Source organism: Colias philodice, chromosome 1 (genome assembly GCF_061535455.1).
Source record: "Colias philodice isolate Cphi_HAF_F1 chromosome 1, ilColPhil1 Martin Lab GWU primary, whole genome shotgun sequence".
Taxonomy (NCBI): Eukaryota; Metazoa; Arthropoda; class Insecta; order Lepidoptera; family Pieridae; genus Colias; species Colias philodice.
In genome coordinates this window covers 3,482,061-3,501,963 of record NC_143086.1, presented here as the reverse complement: position 1 = coordinate 3,501,963, position 19,903 = coordinate 3,482,061, and the positions used below count along the sequence as shown (strand labels likewise).

Below are 19,903 nucleotides of genomic sequence, written 5' to 3'. Positions count from 1 at the left end.
TATTTTCTTGTAAATTTAAAACAACGGTGGAAATAAAATGAATGAAAAAAGTGGTGACGTCTTGTTTAATTAGGACAGATTTTTATTTTAATCATTTTATAGCGTTAAAATGCGTATGACTCTATTTAATTGGCTTTTAACGACATTTTTATATGAACATAAATCTACTAAGCTAACACTGACGCTTATATATTTTTATCGTAAAATATTACGTTACCACAAACATGTAATTTTCTTTTCAGATCAAATCTGAAAGGGCGAGCTAGCTTCAGCTTGCAGATTGAAAAGTAATTTATTAATTTTACCCTTTCGAACGCTCTCTGGCGTTTGCCTTTACACGAAAATGTAAAGCAAATAATATTTAAATAAGTATAACGAATTATAGTTTACATGAATAGAACGATGGCTGTGAATTCCGATTGCTAACTTTGACTCCTTTTTTATGCTTAGTAATTATTTTTACTCTTTCGAGATGGCTGGCTGTCTTTGGCATAATTTTGGGCGTAACCAATTAATTTCAAGAGTTATAATCCTTTTTCGTAGAACGAGACGACTGTCCGTACCTTTTATTTTTTTATTACTATTATGAGATATCTTCAGGCGTATAAATTACAAGACAAGTTTTATGTCTGCGTTCGAAATATTAGTTAGTGCCAATGTTTCCTAATAATTCTCATAAACTTTGCTTTTGACCATTTGTTATGTATTATACAGCAAACAATATCATTTTTCAGTCTCTAGTTATGAAAAGCATATTAATTTTACATTTATTTAAGTTCAGAACAAACCAATTTCAAATATTATTTTTAGAAGTTATTTCAATATGTTCGGACGGTTATTCTTATACCATAATCTAACATAGCCGATGCACTGCCCTTGACTACGTCGATCGATGTCCATCGCAAGTTAATAAAGACGTTAACGTCGCTGCAATATCGACTTTAAATTCCAATTGAAACAAGTGAATATTTAGTACATCCCTCCTAATATTATAAATGCGAAAGTAACTCTGTCTGTCTGTCCGCTTTCCCGCTTAAACCTGTTAACCGATTTTGATGAAATTTGGCACAGAAAATCTTTAGACCCTGAGAAAGAACATAGGCTATTTTTTATTGCTTCGGGCGAAGCCGGAGCGGGCCGCTAGTCTATATATATATATATATATATATATATATATATATATATATATATATATATATATATATATATATGTATATATATATAAAACTCAAAGATAAGATTCATCAGGTTAAAAATTAGAAAAGAGTATAAGACAACTTGTCTTATCGGTCGACTTTTGCGATGCTTTAAAATTTAAAACATTATATCATTTATATTTTTATCAAAAGCTCTCAATTTTGATTGACTTTTTATTCATTTAAAATAATTACTTGTACCTTGAGAATAATAAAATTTTAAAGATTATAGCGATTTTCAAATTTTGAAAACAATAAAAGTTGTACCCCCTATCATTTACCCCTTATTATCACGTAGCATAATATTATATTATTATAATGGCTATTCTAATACCAACAGACATAAAATTTTCACTATACAATAATGAGATCGGCGGACGGCGGCCTATTAATAGTTTGTAAAATTAATTATGACTCAAACTTTATTTGATGCCACGTAACTAGTACAATGCTTTTAACGTATGGCATTTTGCAAACGTTTCATTTTCTTACAAATAATTTTTTAAGCTATTGCATACCTTCTATCGCGAGCCTTGAGCGCGGGGACCGAATCCAGAAATTGCGTAACGAAAAACCTCACGCTCCCCACTCCGACGGGCACGGAGGTGTGGCTTAAAGGTATAGCATGCAATAGCTTTACCGCGGCAGTCCCCGAGTGTCACACGTCTTTTTTTTCTTAAAGATACCAAAATCTTCAAATAACTTGAATTGTTACACACTTAAAATTAACTCTATTAAGTACCACAAAAAACTAATAAAGTCAATATTTAAAAAAAGGTATTTCTAATTTAATACCAATGTTATAATAGATAGTATACTTTGTATTAATAAAACCTTCCTTCATACATTTTTGAAGATTTGCATTAATTATTGATTACGTTCCGATTAGTGTTCCGTTCGTTCCTTGTTTTTATTTTTAACTGACGTCCCAAAACTACGATGGACGGCAAGGTTTTCAATTTGTAGTGTATATATATATACGTATTTTTCGCTGATCTACATGTCAACATAATATGAACAGAGCTATTTTGAAAAAGAATACTGAATTTATGTATGGAAATTCGAATCAAATAAAAAAGGTTAAAATTCGATTGCGGTCCACGCAGTATCCGCCGATTAGAATGTAAAAAAATGGTTTTGTAAATCGATAGGTCAACAACGAAATATTTGTAATGTTTGGTGAATGTATTTCAGTTTTTATGAAAAAAATTGTTGCGAAGCGATGTAACCTCTTTTTTTTTAGGAATATTTGCGTTTGATATATGAATATTATAGTAGAAATTATATTAGAAAAAAATTGGTTGTCTATAAAGTCGGTTTACTGACGATAGTTGAACGTGACAACGTCTGATTGTGCTTCTTTGTCGCTCGTTCCGCGCTCTCGCTTGCACTTCTAGCCTTACATGAAACGCCTCAGAGCGAGGTAACGCCGCATGAGTCATGTTTTTCGTGCGTGCAGCCGGCTCTATCGAATTATAAGACGTTGTCACGTCAAAAAATATTTCTCCATTTATTAAATACTAGCATTCCGCCCGCGGCTTCGCCCGCGTTTTCAAAGAAAAACCCGCTCCCGTAGGATTTCCGGGATAAAACCTATCATATGTCCTTTCTCGGGTATCAAAATATCTCTATATTTATTTATTTATTTATTTATTTATACTTTATTGTACATATATACCAGACAGAGAATAACAAAATAGGTACAATAAATCTATACCAAATTTCATGCAAATTGGTTCAGTAGTTAAGGCGTTATTGAGTCACAGACAGACAGACAGAGTTACTTTCGCATTTATAATACTATAATATATAGTATAGATAGACGTTTTACTTCCGGTATTTTTTACTTGGTAAAATCTATTTCTTCTCATCAATTAGATAATTGATGAGAAGAAATAGATTTTGAGAAATAGAGCTTCAACGTATCTAGAGTCCTGACCTATAAAAGTAAGTACCATAATTATGTGATTACCGATTACTGTAGTCATCCGTAAAACTTAGCATCGATTTAACTGGAAGTCTTGTACTTAAAACTGTACAAGTTGTAAATAACGCAGAGATACTGCATTACAACTGAGTTGCCTTAGGCTCTGGCCATTTAAACTCTTCCGATTTGTATTCCGCCCAAAGGAACAGACAATGTTAAATTGCACAATGATACTTTTACCGTAATCTAGTATCAATTTTCTATTTTTATCTTTAATTTTCTATTTGTATCCTTACAATTTTTACATAAAAAGGAGCAAGAAAATTAATTAATTAAGTCGATTTCTAAAGTATATAGAGGGTAAGAATGCTGCGTTTTTTCACACTTTTTGCAGACAAAGAAGACTGTCTTCCAACAGTGAATAATTAAGACGATTTTTAAGAAAAGGGTGTGAGAATACGTTTTTATACAGAAAATACTATTTGCTTTTACCTTGCACGATTGGCAAACTTAAATAGCTTCTTCTGTTTATTTTTCCCATATAAACTGCAAGCTATATACACGGCTGACTGTGCAGTCTGTTTATTGACGCAATCTACAGATGTAGGTACATAGAGCCGTATCACTTAATACAATATATGCAATTAAATTAGAGTTCGTCATATAGACGGAGGTTATGTTATGAGGTATTATTTTAAATTTAATTTGTAAATGGGCGTAGGTAAGTAATCTTCTATGTATAACAAAAAATGAATCGCCAAATATGTTGCTACTTGCTAATCGTAAAAGTCGAGAACGGCTCGACCTATTCGGCTAATTTTGAAGGTTCTTATTGAGAGAAAACACGAAAAAGTTTGAAATAAAATGCATATGCATTGATTTATTAAGATTATTCAACAAATTTCAAATCTTCCTTTAAATCGTCTTTACGTACTTTACGTTATTTAGGGCCGATTTTTCAATGCTTGAACAAAACTTATTCGTCGAATAATGTATAAAACTACCATTTTAAAAACGTATTCTAATTGCCCGTATTTGACAGTTTACGTGACATTTTAATATTATCGTCTAATACTTACTGGACGGATAAGTTTTATCCAAGCATTTAAAAATCGGCCCTTAATGTTTAAATAAATTACATAATTTCGTGTTTCTAGCACGCTCTGTAGTTTAAACGGCTTAATGAGATTTACTTCGGAAGGTGTCGTGAGATTAATCTTTTATTTATTAAGGTTCTTTAATACGGATTTTTTTTATAAAATGATAGGAACTATAATTATAGGAAATATATAAAAGATTTTTATTGATCACAATTAATGTTATTTTTTATAGATTTTATTCAATATGGGTTTAATAAATGCATAATATAAAACAAACTCGCTTCCTACGCCTCTGTCTACTGATTTTGATACAGTTTTTTTTAATAGATCGACTTATTCTAAATTAAGGTTGTAGTACTTATAAAATTTATTAACGGAATTTCAGACAATGTGGGCGAAGCCGCGGGCGGAAAGCTAGTGTTAAATACGAACTCCTTTTAAAGAATAACTATTTTGGAATCAAAAAATATAAACAAACATTATTTTTCTTATCGGACGAATGGATTAGACCTTTGATCTTAGAATACCAGAAAAACGTTTAAAAAGATATTTACTCTTGAAAATGTTCAAAGCTTATTTCTATTACTTCGAAAAAAGATTTACTCACAATAAAAAGCTAAGTACATAATATTCGTAAATGTGACCTTTTTTGAAGATTTTGTATGTTTTTGATTAGCAATTTATATGATTCTGCTTACCAATACATTAACTAATTTAATATTTTACACAAACTTAAGAAATTAAGAGACGTTTATATTATTACCAAAATTGTATATTGTTAATTCTAAATCTAATTAAGCGTTATATTGTGTCGCGAGTCCCTTTGTCCAGTTTTTATATTATAATATACTAGCTTACCGCCCGCGGCTTCGTCCGCTTTGTCTAAAACCTAATAAATTATATACTAAAACCTTCCTCTTAAATCACTCTATCTATTTAAAAAAACCGCATCAAAATCCGTTGCGTAGTTTTAAAAATTTAAGCATACAAAGGGAAATAGGGACAGAGAAAGCGACTTTGTTACTATGTAGTGATAATTATCTGAATTCTAAAACATTTTCTTTATTACTCTATGAATTAAGTACCAAATGCACTTATGTTATAATTGCGAAAGTTTAGTCTGTTATAATTAAATTTGGCTTTGAGATCGTGGAATATGAGCGAAATGGGGTAAAATAAACACATCATGAACTAAGACGCGAGTGCATACTACAATGTAAATTGGAAGATTATATTTGTTTCAAATAACAATCTGTAGATTTCGTAAATATGGCCCGGATAAAACGCGGCTATTACAATGGAAGATATATTTTGTGATTTGCTGACGTTTTCGTGATTTCTGACTACGTTTTTTGTACTATTATTTTTGTATGTTACATATTATTATAACTAGTTGTGCTCCACGGTTTTACCCGCAGTGCTCCGCTCCTGTTGGTCAGCTTGGTCTTAGCGTGATGATATTATAAAGACTATATAAATATAGCCTTCCTCGATAAAAGGTCTATCTAACACCGAAATAATTTTTCAAATAATTTAGATTAATGAGAGCGTTAAAAACAAACGAACTCTACAGCTTTAATATTATGAGTAAAGATCATTAGGTACTCATGTTACAGGGATAATATAATATTATTTAGGTCAATATAGAAGGTCAGCTTGTTAAAGTTATAGAACTACTAGCGGCCCGCCCCGGCTTCGCCCGTGGTACATATGAAAAATAGATGTTGGCCGATTCTCAGACTTACCCGATATGCACAGAAAATTTCATGAGAATCGGTCCACCCGTTTCGGAGGAGTATGCAGACTAACATTGTGACACGAGAATTTTATATATAAGATATTGCTCAAGTTAAGTTTTACTTTGGCTGTTTGTTAGTTAGGGATTGTTACAATTTTTTATTTACGATAAAACTCAGAAGATTATTTGATAAGATTATTTCGCTTTTTCTTGTTAAAAGCTGGAAGTTATCGTTCGGTCCTTTTTTGTTTTTACTGTCGCGGACCACGATAAACAAATTTTTTATGTAATTTTTAATCGGACATCTTTATTAATTACTGTAATTGTTACTAATGTATGTTTTAATTATTATTATTTCATGTTTCATGTGTGTGTGTATTTTATTAGTCTTAAATTTTTTAATCTTGGTATTACAAAATTTGTATAATTTTGATTTTTAAGTTTTTAAAGTTATTAGAATTAATGTAATTGTTTTTGACAATTTATGAACACATTTCAATAAAAATTGTAAAGTCTAGTTTTATATACACATAAAAATATAAGCTTGGTTTATATACTTAAATGCGAATGTCAAAGAATAATAGGTAATGCATTTTAAGACATTTTTTAATTATTTTTTTAAAGCTATACCAATGATTTTCATAAATAGAGAAAACCCCATTTTCGCAATTTAAAATTTTCAATATAAGTTATTTAAACATTAATGTATCGTATAATAATTGATATTCATATTTGAAATTTCGCTATCTATTAATTGCTTAAAAATCTTACAATTTCCATCAAAATAAATATTTTAAATATCAGATTATACTTATTATATTGTACGTGTAATTAATGTGTTTACAAAACTTTGCGATAAACTGACTGATAACAAAAATTGTATCCTATAAATTAATAATTCGACAACGGCATTCTAGAATTAACTAGAAGTTTAAATAAAATATTATTGTACAACAACTTTGAAACAAGTTGCTTAATTTTCCGACAAACTAAATTGTACGTTTGAAATATTATTGTACACTATATCACGCAAAAATAAATACCGCAGCTAGTTATCTTGCAAAACACAACCCAATTCCAATAGGAAAATTATCTTGCATAATTATAAAACTTAAATAATTGCAGACTCGATGCCACCAGCTGCTCCAGAGCATAAAATAAATACAAACCGGTTTTCGCAGGGCAACACAGGCAAACCAAGAGGAATATTTCGCTTTGCACGCAGCTCGGGCCGGACTAAAATAAACGCGCCAATAAAACTTTGAAAAAGTTTACTTACAGCGTGTGGGCTTCGGGCGGCGTCTTGGGCACAGCTTGCAGATCTTGGTTCAGGCAGCGGACCGCGTTGCGATCGCACACACAGCGCAGCGGACAAATCGCGTGGGAGAGGAGGAAGGCGTTGAACAGGAGAAGGTAGTTTAGGATACTCGGGGGCCCCATAGTGAGGCCGGAGGGTACCGTCTCGTTCGGAAGCTAGCGCGCGAATGATGCTGCGGCCTGCGAGCGCCTCGCGGCTCCGCGTCGCTACGGGTTGGACTGAGCGCAACAATGACAGCATTTTATCTCACACAGCACACTACATGTACATCCTATATTTAGAGTACAACAACCGATAGCACTCGAATACTAATTGTTATCTATTACAAATGCTTATTAATATTGGTTCGCTGCTGTTTTAACTTTTAAGATAGGTACGCGGGCTTTGAATAAACCGTAAAAGATTTTTAAACATTTTAATTTATTTATTTATTTGATATCACTGAAATAGATTTAAAATTAATTTAAAAATTGGTTTTTATAGAAATAGGTTTTTTCCAATAAATGATTATTGGATATATATTGGATAGGTAATATTTGTTTTGCTATAATATTGATATTGAACCTAATATACCGAATCTAATTAAACGTATAAGGAAGTATTTTTATTATCTCGTTATTGCTTTTCACATATTTTCACGAGAACAAAGTTCAAAGAGTTTAAGAAATGACAGCCTCCTTATAGCTACGTAGATTTTTCTTCCAAGTAAACATGAGTGTCGGAAAGGAAAAAGTTTCTAAAAAATGCGCACGTTTGGCTCACAATTTAATCTCATAATTGCACATATTTATTTCAATGTTTACAATAATTGACACTTAGCACTAACATTAAGATAAGAATAAAAATGAATATATACTAATTATAATAATAATTCATACTTGCTTTACTTTTTTTTTAGATTGCAAGGGCTGTTTTTTCGAGAATATTTATTTATATCTGAAGCAAGTTCTTAATCGTTAACGGCTTAGTGAATTTTAGCTTCAGAAATGTCGTTGGATTCGTCATAATTAAGGGAACTAAAATGAAGGATTTTAACTGCTTTTTTTCTAAAAGCTTAACTTTCCATTATTACTAATATTAATACAGCGCTCAATATTTTTATATCTTAAAGAAAATATAGAAATAGAGAGATAGAGAATCTATAGTTTTCATAACATATTATGAACAAAATTTTAATAATATGAGCAGCTCTATTATTTGTACAATATTACTAAAAAAATCGAGCACACGTGTCAGAAGTGAAACTTCTTTGGCAATATTCAAAGATACCAAAATCGTCACCTTACTCCATTATTCTCAACGCGCAGAAGTTTCACTTCAAAATTTTATAGAAATAATTTAGAAACTGTAATCTTCACATTAATAGAAATAGTGACTCAAGCTTATAATACTATATTATATACTTTAGATGAATATGTGAATACTCTACTTATCTATAACCTTTTGCCCTAATTTGACTTACTGACTGACTTCTAGCTGATTGCTTAGCCCTGTGCGTTAACTTCATAATAATTGTGATATAAGATGCCGATGATTATAATTATCATTAGGACTATGTACTAAGAGATAAAATTATTCTAAACGCGGCAAAGTTTTTCATCAATGTATCTTTTGTTTTAATGACTCTACATAGAATTTTAAATAACTTATTTATTTATTAAAATATGCTCCCGTTGTATAAAGAAATTTATAAAAACTCAAATCTGCCAAGAAACAAAAAATTTAACAATTGCAAAGTGAAACGTATCAGCAATGAAAAATGGCCTAATTCGTCAAGAATGGGTTGTTATTGCAATATAGTTCTTGTAGATTTCTATTTCTTGTTAATTTCTAATTCAAAATATTTCTGAAAGCTCGGCCACCTAGCTGGTTATTTAACGTCGTGTGGTCTTGTTAATAAACCTGAGTGCACACTAACTCAATTGTTCTTGCGAATGGCACAATAAAATCGGCGATCGTACAATATTTGAGGCATGTTTACACTGGCGTGGTAAACAGAGAAAATTATTTTTCCTCGTCGGTCGCTTATTTGAAATATATTCTCTCATAAGCTGACTCTAATACTGGGAAATGCATTGTACTGTCACTGTTGCCTTAAGGCTTAAATGATAGCTCTTGGGAATGAGGTTTTCTCGAAAACATACAAAAATATAAACGATATTGGTTATTGAAAATCTTACAAGATGTTCGGCGCACTCTGAAAGGTTCATTGTTGTTCGTGTTTATGATTGATAGCTGAAATATGGTTTTTAAATTAATAAAAATTAAATTTCTAAACCAACATTGCGTGTTATTTGTTACTAATGGTAACATTAACGGACTTATCCATACGAAGGTGTACGTTACGAGTTATTCTCATAACTTTAATTTACAAATTACATCGCAAATTCTATATAGGAATTTTGTTGAATGCTCTATAAATGTTTTACGTATTTGATGTGTCAATTTGACAAATAGTGATTTGCGAAATTTCATAAAACAATTCCAACATAATACCATGAGTAATAGACCGGGAGATACTGACACAAAATTTCGAGTCATTTGTAACAGGATGGCGGTTCTACAGGGGTCTTAGTACGCAATGACAAAAAGAAAAACGATGGCGTGAACGCTGGTCCCGGCGGCTTAGTCGCGTGGGCGTTAGTCGAACTCGTCGGAAAATAGCGAAAGTCAAACGATTTGTAACAGTATGGCACTTATTTTTCCTGTAAGTTTGAGGATCAACAAATATAAATACAAAATTTCAAAGATCTATGTGTTGGAAATCTTCACTTATATAAATTAATAATAAATTAAGTTTTCAAGTATGACAGCACTTTTTCCCCCTACTAGAAGTATGGCAAATATAATAATGGTCACATTTTATCAAATACTCTCCAAAAATCCAAATGCAATACTGGTACAAAAAGTTTGGCGAAATAAAAAATTTTTGCAGATTTTCGGCGGTATGGCGACCATTTGGAATCGTCCGAAAAGTATGGCATGGCGATTTTCGTAAATGGCTGCACGACGATAGTTACCTGTGCAAAAGATAGCCTGGTACAAATGGTTGAATGATTGTTTTATTTAAATCAACACATTCGCGTCGGTATGGCGGGCTGTAAGTCACACCGGAAAAGTATGGCATGACACTACCGCCTACTACTTTTTTATGGGCTATCGGTAAATTCTAAAATTTTTGTGTTACAAATCGTTTGACTTTCGCTATTTTTCCGACGAGTTTGACAAACGCCCACGCGAATAAGCCACCGGTACCAGCGTTCACACCATCATTTTTCTTTTTGTCATTGCGTACTAAGACCCCTGTAGAACCGCCATCCTTGTTACAAATGACTCGAAATTTTGTGTCAGTATCTCCCGGTCTATAAATATTTGAAAGCTACAAATGAACACATAATATAATATGTATATATGTTATTAATTAAAATAAAAAATGGCGTAAAGCCTTACGACCGCCAATTGTAGACCTACACAAAATATTTTGTACCAATTTTTATACTAAGCTAACTCCGTACGCTGTGAAGAATAAATAAATAAACAATATACAAGAACAATTGAAATTCCAAAAAACACGTTTAATTTTTCATATAGTTCATTTTTCATCTCCGTTAGACGTGACGCCTAAACATGACGGGTGGATGCTAAAAGGAACTGGTTTAGATTCCATTCAGCCGCGATGTTTTGGAAAAATTGATGCACAACACAGTGATGCATCATACACGTTCTAAAAAAAAAAAACCGGCCTAGAGCGAGTCGGACTCGCGCACGAAGGGTCCGTACGATGAGAACCCCCCAATATATATTTTTTTTAATTTTTGTATTTGTTGTTATAGCGGCAACGGAAATAACATCATTTGTGAAAATTTCAGCTTTCTAGCTATCACGGTTTATGAGACAGACAGACAGACAGACAGCTGAGGCTCAGTAATAGTGTCCCGTTATACTTTTTGGGTACGGAACCCTAAAAAAAGAGTTTGGTGTTACCATTAAAAATATTCTTGTTTGTCGTAATAATTAATGATACGTGTTGCCTAATTACATGTATGTATAAGTAAATATATGTCCATCAAGTAATTAATAATAATTATACATTAATACAAGGATACATAATTGAATAGAATTTAAATTTGATTTCATATTCATACGTTACATGCTATACAATCTATGTTACCAAACATGTCACCCAGACTGTGTTGCTATGTCCTGAATAATAATTAGATACAGCCTTGACCAATGGAGCCACGTGGATTATATCGGACTTCTTCTACTTGTAATAAAGTAACAGATAAATAAATATTTCTACTAATATTATAAGTGCGAAAGTTGGTAATAATGTGTGAATGTTTGTTACTCTTTCACACAAAACACACAAAACAGCTCATGGTATCTGTATGAAAATTGGTACAGAGATCGATTATACTGTGAATTAACACAGGCTTTTTACGTAGATGGTGTACCATTCTAGAGAAGCCGTGGGTTTCACTGTAGTAACTTACATAAAAAAGCTCTAAACAGTTATCTAAATTTATTATTTTCATAAAAAAAAATCAATTACATAATATGTTTTTATACATATATTTATACGAATGGCAATATTTACCAATTATTAATCAATAGTATTTAGTATGAGTATTTGTAAATTAGCTCTCTAAAGCGTGTGTACGACACCCTTTCAGAGCTCGCCCTTCTGAATTTAATTTGACGTGACACCGACATGGTCTGTATCAATTATACTGTGGTTAATGGTTATACGAAAATGCTTCCAACTATCCATCATTTTTGTATCGGGAAATACCATAGCACAGATAATATAGTACTATAGACCGTAGAAAAGAAGAATATATAATATAGGAAAAAATTCACCATCTCTTAGTAATTACTAGCTTTCCGCAAGCAGCTTCGCCACTTTGTCTGAAACTTAATCTATACATATAATAAATCTGTAGAAGGGTCAATTCTGTACATTGAAAATATTCTATACATATAATAAATCTGTAGAAGGGTCAATTCTGTACATTGAAAATATTGAAAAAATAAATAGCAGGGGGTGTTACTGGATCGATACCAAACCCAAATATGTGATTAAAAAAATTTTTGTCTGTCTGTCTGTCTGTCTGTCTGTCTGTCTGTCTGTATGTTCAGGCATCACGTAAAAACTAACGGTTCGATTTCGATGAAACTTAGTATAATTATACCTTATTATCCTGGGCGTAAAATAGGATACTTTTTATCCTGGAAAAATACGTAAAAAAAATTAATCTTAATTTTTCAGTTTTATCCATAGACGTTGTTCTGTAGAACCGCGAATACACGTTGCGTATTATTATAGGCCTAGCCGTATTTGGGTCTGTACGGTTTACGTATTACATCGAATGTGGACTGTATTTAGGTCGCTAATAATGCTGCTAATAATGCTATGATATTATGGGACAACTGGGAACACTTTAATTATCGCTAATAATTATATTATATAATTCACGCGGATTCGAGCGGATAGATTAGCACTCGGGCGCTGCTATAGAAGAACTGCGCTTTCCGGCCGGCTCGGCCGTCGCACGATAATAATGCTGAGGCAGCTTGACCTCATTTACGTATTGCTCAATAATTGTCATTAATGTAATGTAACTATGGATAATAAGTAATTTAAAATAAAATGTTTGTTCGCTGCTCGAACAGGGTCCAATAGATATTTATAAGATGTCATTGTCAGAGTTACTCAAAATGGAGAAATAAACCATCCACGCGAAGACGGAGTCGCGGGCGGAAGCTAGTCTATACTAATATTGTAAGGCTGAAGAGCTTTTTTTGTTTGACGTGCTGTCTCAGGAACTATTGGTCCGATTTGAACAATTCTTTGGTGGAAGATAGCCCATTTATCGAGTAAAGCACGCAGGCAGAAGCGGAGCACTGCGGGTAAAACCGCGGGGCACAGCTAGTAAATTATATACTAAAACCTTCCTCGAGAATCACTCTATCAATTAAAAAAGCCGTTGCGTAGTTTTAAAGATTTAAGCATACATTCTGATATATATAGGGACAGAAAAAGCAAATTGGCTTTAGACTATAATAGTGAAGATAAGTATGTAATGTGAAAGTAAACGTGTGAAATTTACTGAAACATAAATAATTATTTACATACAAGGTACAGTTACCATTTGGTAAACGCACAACTCTGGAAAACCAATGGTATCTTTTTAAGTGTATTTAAACAAATATGACTCCTCAATCACGCTACATCGGATAACGCGTAAGGCCAGCAAACCCGACATCGTTAATTTAGTGCGATGTTCAAACAACAGAAAAGTACTATTAAATAACCAATGAAGGTGCTAAATCGTTTAAACGCAATCATATTCCATAGTGATAATTGTTGCACAAACAAAATTAACATTATTTTTCTTATTGAGTGCTGCACACGTAGAGTAAACGGTAGAATTAACTAGCATATTACTCTACCAGTTCTCAGTACTCTACCAGTTTTAGTAGAGTAATTGTCTGCTAGCCACTCTACTCTACCAAATTTTAGTACTCCACTCTACCAATGGAATCTACATTAGTATAGTAAGTACATAGTTAGTAGGTACTCTACCGCTCTACTCTACCGTTTACTCTACCTGTGTACAGCGGCCATAAAGTTTAAACAGTCGATCTTACTAAATAGGCAACTTAAACTTGTTGGTTTAATTTCTTTCTTCGTCTGTCAATAGTTAAAAAAGGAGTTTTGTTAAATTTATTCAACAGAAGCCTATAATAATGAATACCAGGCAGTCTTTAGATGATAATATGGTTTAAAGGTAAATTTAAATAGAAATCCAGAATACGCCAAAATTTACGTTTGGAAATAATTTGAAAGCGCATTGAAATATTTTTTTGCTTTAAGAATAAATATCACAAATTGTAAAGTATAATTGTACAGTTATTGTATACAGTTTTGTTATTATACTACAAGGTTATTTTTAGTACCATTCTTGAAACATAATTTAATTATATCAAGACCAATACCAACCAACTAATTTCATGCTACGAAATAAACAAAGGTATATAGTAGAAGAAGCTTTGATAGTAGTTTGAAATTTCTAACACAGATACACCCATACTAATTAATTAAACGTGATTTTGGAGGCATTATATAGATATTTTATAAGTATTACTAAGATGATATTTGTGTGTCCACTGTTCGTGTTTAAATATAGGGAATTAAAACAAAAGTAGAAGACTTATCTAAAATACTTTTTCACACTTCACTCAAAACAACGAACAAACCGAATTGTATCGTCCAAGTTGGAGCAAATAATATTTAAACGCTATAAGATTTTGAAATGAACAAAATTGCATTGAGAGATGAAGATGCAGATGTTGAAAACAAAGTTACTTTGATTGATTGTGACTGAATCAAAACGATTCAACATTCTATTTATGGGTATTGATTTGTAATTTCTTTTTTTCTTAAGTCTCTATCCTATTTAATACTGTTGGGATTTAGGGATGTTGTTGGGATTTTTATTTATCTTATATAATACAGTTTTTGTTTCTAAAATACTCATTTTATATTCAGTTCTGTCACAGTCACGGAATACTTATATTATTGCATAACAGATAATATAAAATAATAGTAAATGTAAATGAGATACATAATATCGGTAATATAAAATAGGTATTGTTTACAACATTTAAAATTTAACTTTTTCTTTTGTTTTAGTGAAGTCATTAACTAGAGACGAGCGCAACGTTATTAACTAATCGATTTAACCTTCTTAATAAGGATTAAAGAACCGTAACTCTTAATTACCTACAGAAGAATTCAGTCGAATAACTGAAACTTCGAAGTCGTTCAATTCTCACTTATAATAATAATCATCATCATCCTCAGCCCTTATATAATGTTCCCACTGCTGGGATACGAGCCTCCTAGGGTTAGAGGTCATAATCCACCACGCTGGCCGAGTGCGGTTGGGCAGATGTCACATGTCGACGAACTTTCGATTCTTTGACATGTCGGTTTCTTCACGATGTTTTCCTTCACCCTTTCGAGCAGTGGTGATGTTATGTTATAGTAGATGAATTAAAAAATCAATTTATATCCTGCATGCTCGCCTATAGTCTCGAGCCCTTATTGATTTAAAGTCCGAGGTCCTCGCCACTACAGACTTTAACTGCACTTTAACTCAATCATTCAATTCACACTAAACGCATTGAAACTAATCATCTTATTTTAACATAATTCAGATAGTCACATTATACAACTAGCTTATGTTCCGCGGCTTTGCTTGTTTATACAAAGGTAATTCCCGTAGCTATGAGATTTAAATCAATAAAATAAAAATCATTGAAACCCCGGTAAAAAGAAGCTACTACATCCAGACACAAAACACATAATTATGATAGAATCGTTCCGTTGCCACGTGAAAGATAGACAAACATACAAACACACTTTCGCATTTATAATATTAGTTGAAATAAATTATTGTAGCGTGTTAATTCATAACCGCTTCAATTAAATTGGGTCAGATTAGGCTTTATGTGGGATCAACTGCAGTACAAAACTTTGTCAGTTTGAGCTAGGGTGACCAGTTTTGGAAATTTTACCGCGCAGCATCGGATTCGCTAGTTTAATTTTGTTTTGTTTTATGCTTATAAGCGTTTTAAGTTTTAATGTGTTTTAAATACTCTATTTATGAACGAGCAGGTAAATTACCGTTTTGCCAATTTGTTTTTTATAAGTTTCTTACAATATGTCTCTATACAACTTCGTCCAAGGGTTTTGCTTGATAGGTCGCTATAATACTTAGATATCTTCTTCAGGACATAATTAAGTGAAGTGAAGTCCCATGTCCCCTAGTGGGGTAAAAGGCAGATCATTATACATCTGTTTCACTGAGCGATTTTCTTTAGGGACAATGTAGGTGATCAGCCTTCTGTGTCCTACCAGACCGAGACATTTTTTTTTCTTCGTCTCCACCGGGAATCGAACCCAGAACCCCTTGGTGTTACGCTCACGCGTCAACCACTGTACCGAGGAGGCGGTCACATAATTGGCATTCCATAATATTTCGTTTAGAAAGTAGATTAGTTCAAGTGCATTTCTGTGAATCGAGAATAAAATTTCCATATAACCGTTCAAACTTTTGAACTGAAGAAGATGGAGAGAACGGTTGAAACCGATTGAGGGAGAGTAAGAAAAGGCGAACGTAGCATAGTTAAGACGTTTCACTTCTGATATATGTGTACTTTGTATGCACACACGTTTTTATAAAAAAGAGCCGAGCACACGTGTCAGAAGTGAAACTTCTGTAGCAAAACTCAAAGATACCAAAATCGACGCCTTACTCATAACATGACGGTAGAACCATGACGCGACTTTGAAATTTTACTCTCAACGCGCCTAAAGAAGTTCCTCTCAACGTGCATATAGAAGATTTGGAAAAGGATCATCTATGTATATTTTAGAAACCTGGCTACCCTAAACGGGAGCTAAGTGCTAACAAGTCTGTAATTATACTCAGTGTGTCACCTACGCCCTGCTTCGAATAACATTTCTAATTAAGTAAGTATTTAAACTTTTACCAATCTCCGTATCACGGGACGTTTAAAAGGCTTTTGGGTGCTGTGGTTATTTGTTTAGTCACCGAATAAAAAGCTTATTTTTAAGTACACGGTGAAAAAGGTAATTATCTAATTCTATAGCCTTAATGTGTTTAGTGGAAAAAGTATGGTGAAACAGAACAGTTGAAATATTTTTCATGAAATATATTAGTAAGTCACGTAATTCTGTTCTTTGTTCTATCTGTTAACCACAAGACGCGATATTATAAAATGAAGTACAGGCTTTATAAATATTTAAAGTATCTTATATTTCACAAAATCACATACACAAGTGGTTCGTATGAACATTGAACGTACGTGGAACAGGAATAATAAAATAGAAGGTAATATGAGTATCTCAAAGCTGGTCGCTAAACGAGTGGCTTGAGCTACGTCACAGTTAGCATTCATATGTGTTCATATTCTATCGATGGCTGATCGCTCTCCAGTATTTCAGAATGCGTCTGTTGAACGATTCAATGGCTTGACTGAGTAAACAACAAAGAGACAGTTACCTTAAAGTTTACACAAAGCTTTAAGGTAACTAAGCTTTTAGGAACTTTTTAAGAAACGGTTTTAAAAGAAAACAATTATTAAGACCTATCTTCGCCCTCAATGAGCTATGCGTTTATGTAACATATAATTAAAATGATTCCTTATTATCTTCAGTTAAAATCCAAACGTACCATATTATATACACCTAAAAGCATAACTTTCTTCACACGGTCGCGTAATACTGTGTTACCCCCTTCAACGTCTCTGTCACGGAATCCCCACTCCGTAACTAGATTCCCGGCTGGACTGTAATTTTAGTTGTAAATTACAGGAACCTGCCCATTCCCGGCACCAGTTTCAATTAAAAGTTATAATTAAACTGACGTCTTGGACTGTTGCGATGATCTCTTTGCGGGAAATACGAGCTTTTTGAAAACGTTCCACGTGATGTATTATGTGACTTTTGTCCGTGGTCATACGGCCATACGCCCTTTGATAAAATTAAGAACATTGTTTCAATTATTCCTTAAACTTAAGGGCTTGGTCTAGTAGTGCAAACAAATGCATCCTGTCATCCTATATGTAAATAATACAAATGTACTATGGGAAAGTTGCTCCACTTAATTTTTAAAAATTAAATCATTCGTATGCATAATTTAATATTCGTAATAAGTACCAGACATGACAATTTGAAACAATTTTCGTGAAAATTACACCAGGTGATTTTTTTTATCAGTACACAAAATTTGCGAATACGTTCTATTGATATCTTCAAATGCATAACTCTATACATTTTTTTCGACCTAAGTTTCTTAGTGAAAGTTGTTCAGTTTAACTAATAAAACGGATAAACAAATTTTGTATATAATAAAAAAAAATGTAATGTTAACACGTCCGCTCGCATCAAAATTCATAAATTACATATATGCATCGCGCGGAACGCCGTCCTTATATAGGAGTCGAGGAGGCGTGGTGTCGTGCGGCCCGCGTGTGCCGCAAACGGTTCAAGCCAAATCCGACTTTTGGCGCTACAGGTTACATCGCTGAATCCACTGCGGGTAACGCAACGTGTGTTCGCGGTTCTACAGAACAACGTCTATGGATAAAACTGAAAAATTAAGATTTATTTTTTTTCTTCGTATTTTTCCAGGATAAAAAGTATTCCATTTTATGCCCAGGATAATAAGGTATAATTATACCAAGTTTCATTGAAATCGAACCATTAGTTTTCACGTGATAGTTTTCACCTTCACATACAGACAGACAGACAGACAAAAATTTTTTTAATCACATATTTGTGTTTGGTATCGATCCAGTAACACTGCTATTTATTTTTTAAATACATATTTTCAAAGTACAGAATTGACCCTTCTACGGATTTATTATATTATGTATAATATATATATTTATATGGATAAACCTAATAAATATTTTGCTAGCATTCTGATGCTTTATCGGTTGCACTGGATTTTTCTTTTCTTTTTTCAATCGCTTGAATGACATAGGATGGGTCCTTGATGGGCATGGAATGCTGAAGTCTCGAATCAATCAATTCTGACAGTAGGCAATTTATGTAAAATCTTGATAATGGTCCATCATTTTATTTTTTTTTTGCCTAAACTTATATATTCTATTTTTAACGAATGATTCACTCCAGTCCAAACAGCAAATAAGCAGACTTCTGCTTCTGCAACGTTTAGTTGTCCCTGTATTTGGAAAAAATAGTCATGATTCTTATCTATGACAAAAGTGTTATTTTTTTGCATTGTATTTCAAATATTAAATTTTTTATTTTTAACCGCATCTTCCGCATTCATCTCTTTTGCCGGAATTAGACATTTAACTTCTACTAGTCCCATTTTCCCTTCTTGATATGGGAGTGTATAAAGTAAATTTTTCTCGTTATACTTTTAAAAAGTTATTATTGTCATTTTGCTCATTAGGTAAAGTAATTTCGATATCAGTTTTAAGTTTTTTGATACCTGCAATAATAACGTCATAATCGCCTGCACATACTTATCGATTACACCCTGTATACAATCCACCATCCACATTCATAATGTTTTCCTGTCCTCCTCTCCTTTACGCTGTTCACCGATACATTTTAAATGAGTAAATCTGCTACCACTGAAGGATGTTTCATTGTGATCAGCAAAGTTTCACCACTGTTGTCGATTATTTGTTTTTCATTTTTAATCAGCAATTGGGAATCATCAGTTTTGTTTTTTGCAGATTGGTGATGTACCCTAACAATACGTCGAAAAGGGAAAGCATCAACGAATTATCGTTTTCGTCCTCTTTTTTTATTCTTCGCGTCTCTGTTAAACTCAAAACTCAAACTCAAACATTTATTTATTCAATTAGACTTCTTCTAGAAGCACTTTTGAAACGTCATTAGGTACATATTTTTAACATTTACCACCGATTCGGAAAGCAGTATCTACGGAGAAGAATCGGCAAGAAACTCCATAGTTGCTCTTTTTACTTGTTACTTGTGTTTGTTTAGTTCAACACCCATTGAATTTTCTATGTTATTGCGATCTTCCA

At 32.7% G+C, this 19,903-nt stretch overlaps 2 protein-coding genes across 3 annotated transcripts in view; both read right to left on the bottom strand.

Annotated features, from left to right (window-relative positions):
- Positions 1–7,446, bottom strand: part of Pxn (Peroxidasin) — a 54,067-nt gene extending 46,621 nt beyond the window's left edge. Inside the window, exon 1 of the mRNA XM_089699169.1 lies at positions 7,241–7,446. Coding sequence (XP_089555295.1) covers positions 7,241–7,401 — 161 coding nt within the window. The 5' untranslated portion in view covers positions 7,402–7,446. The remainder of the gene's footprint in view (positions 1–7,240) is intronic.
- MED23 (mediator complex subunit 23) overlaps positions 1–19,903 on the bottom strand; it is a 263,054-nt gene that overhangs the window by 152,038 nt on the left and 91,113 nt on the right. The window lies entirely within an intron of this gene.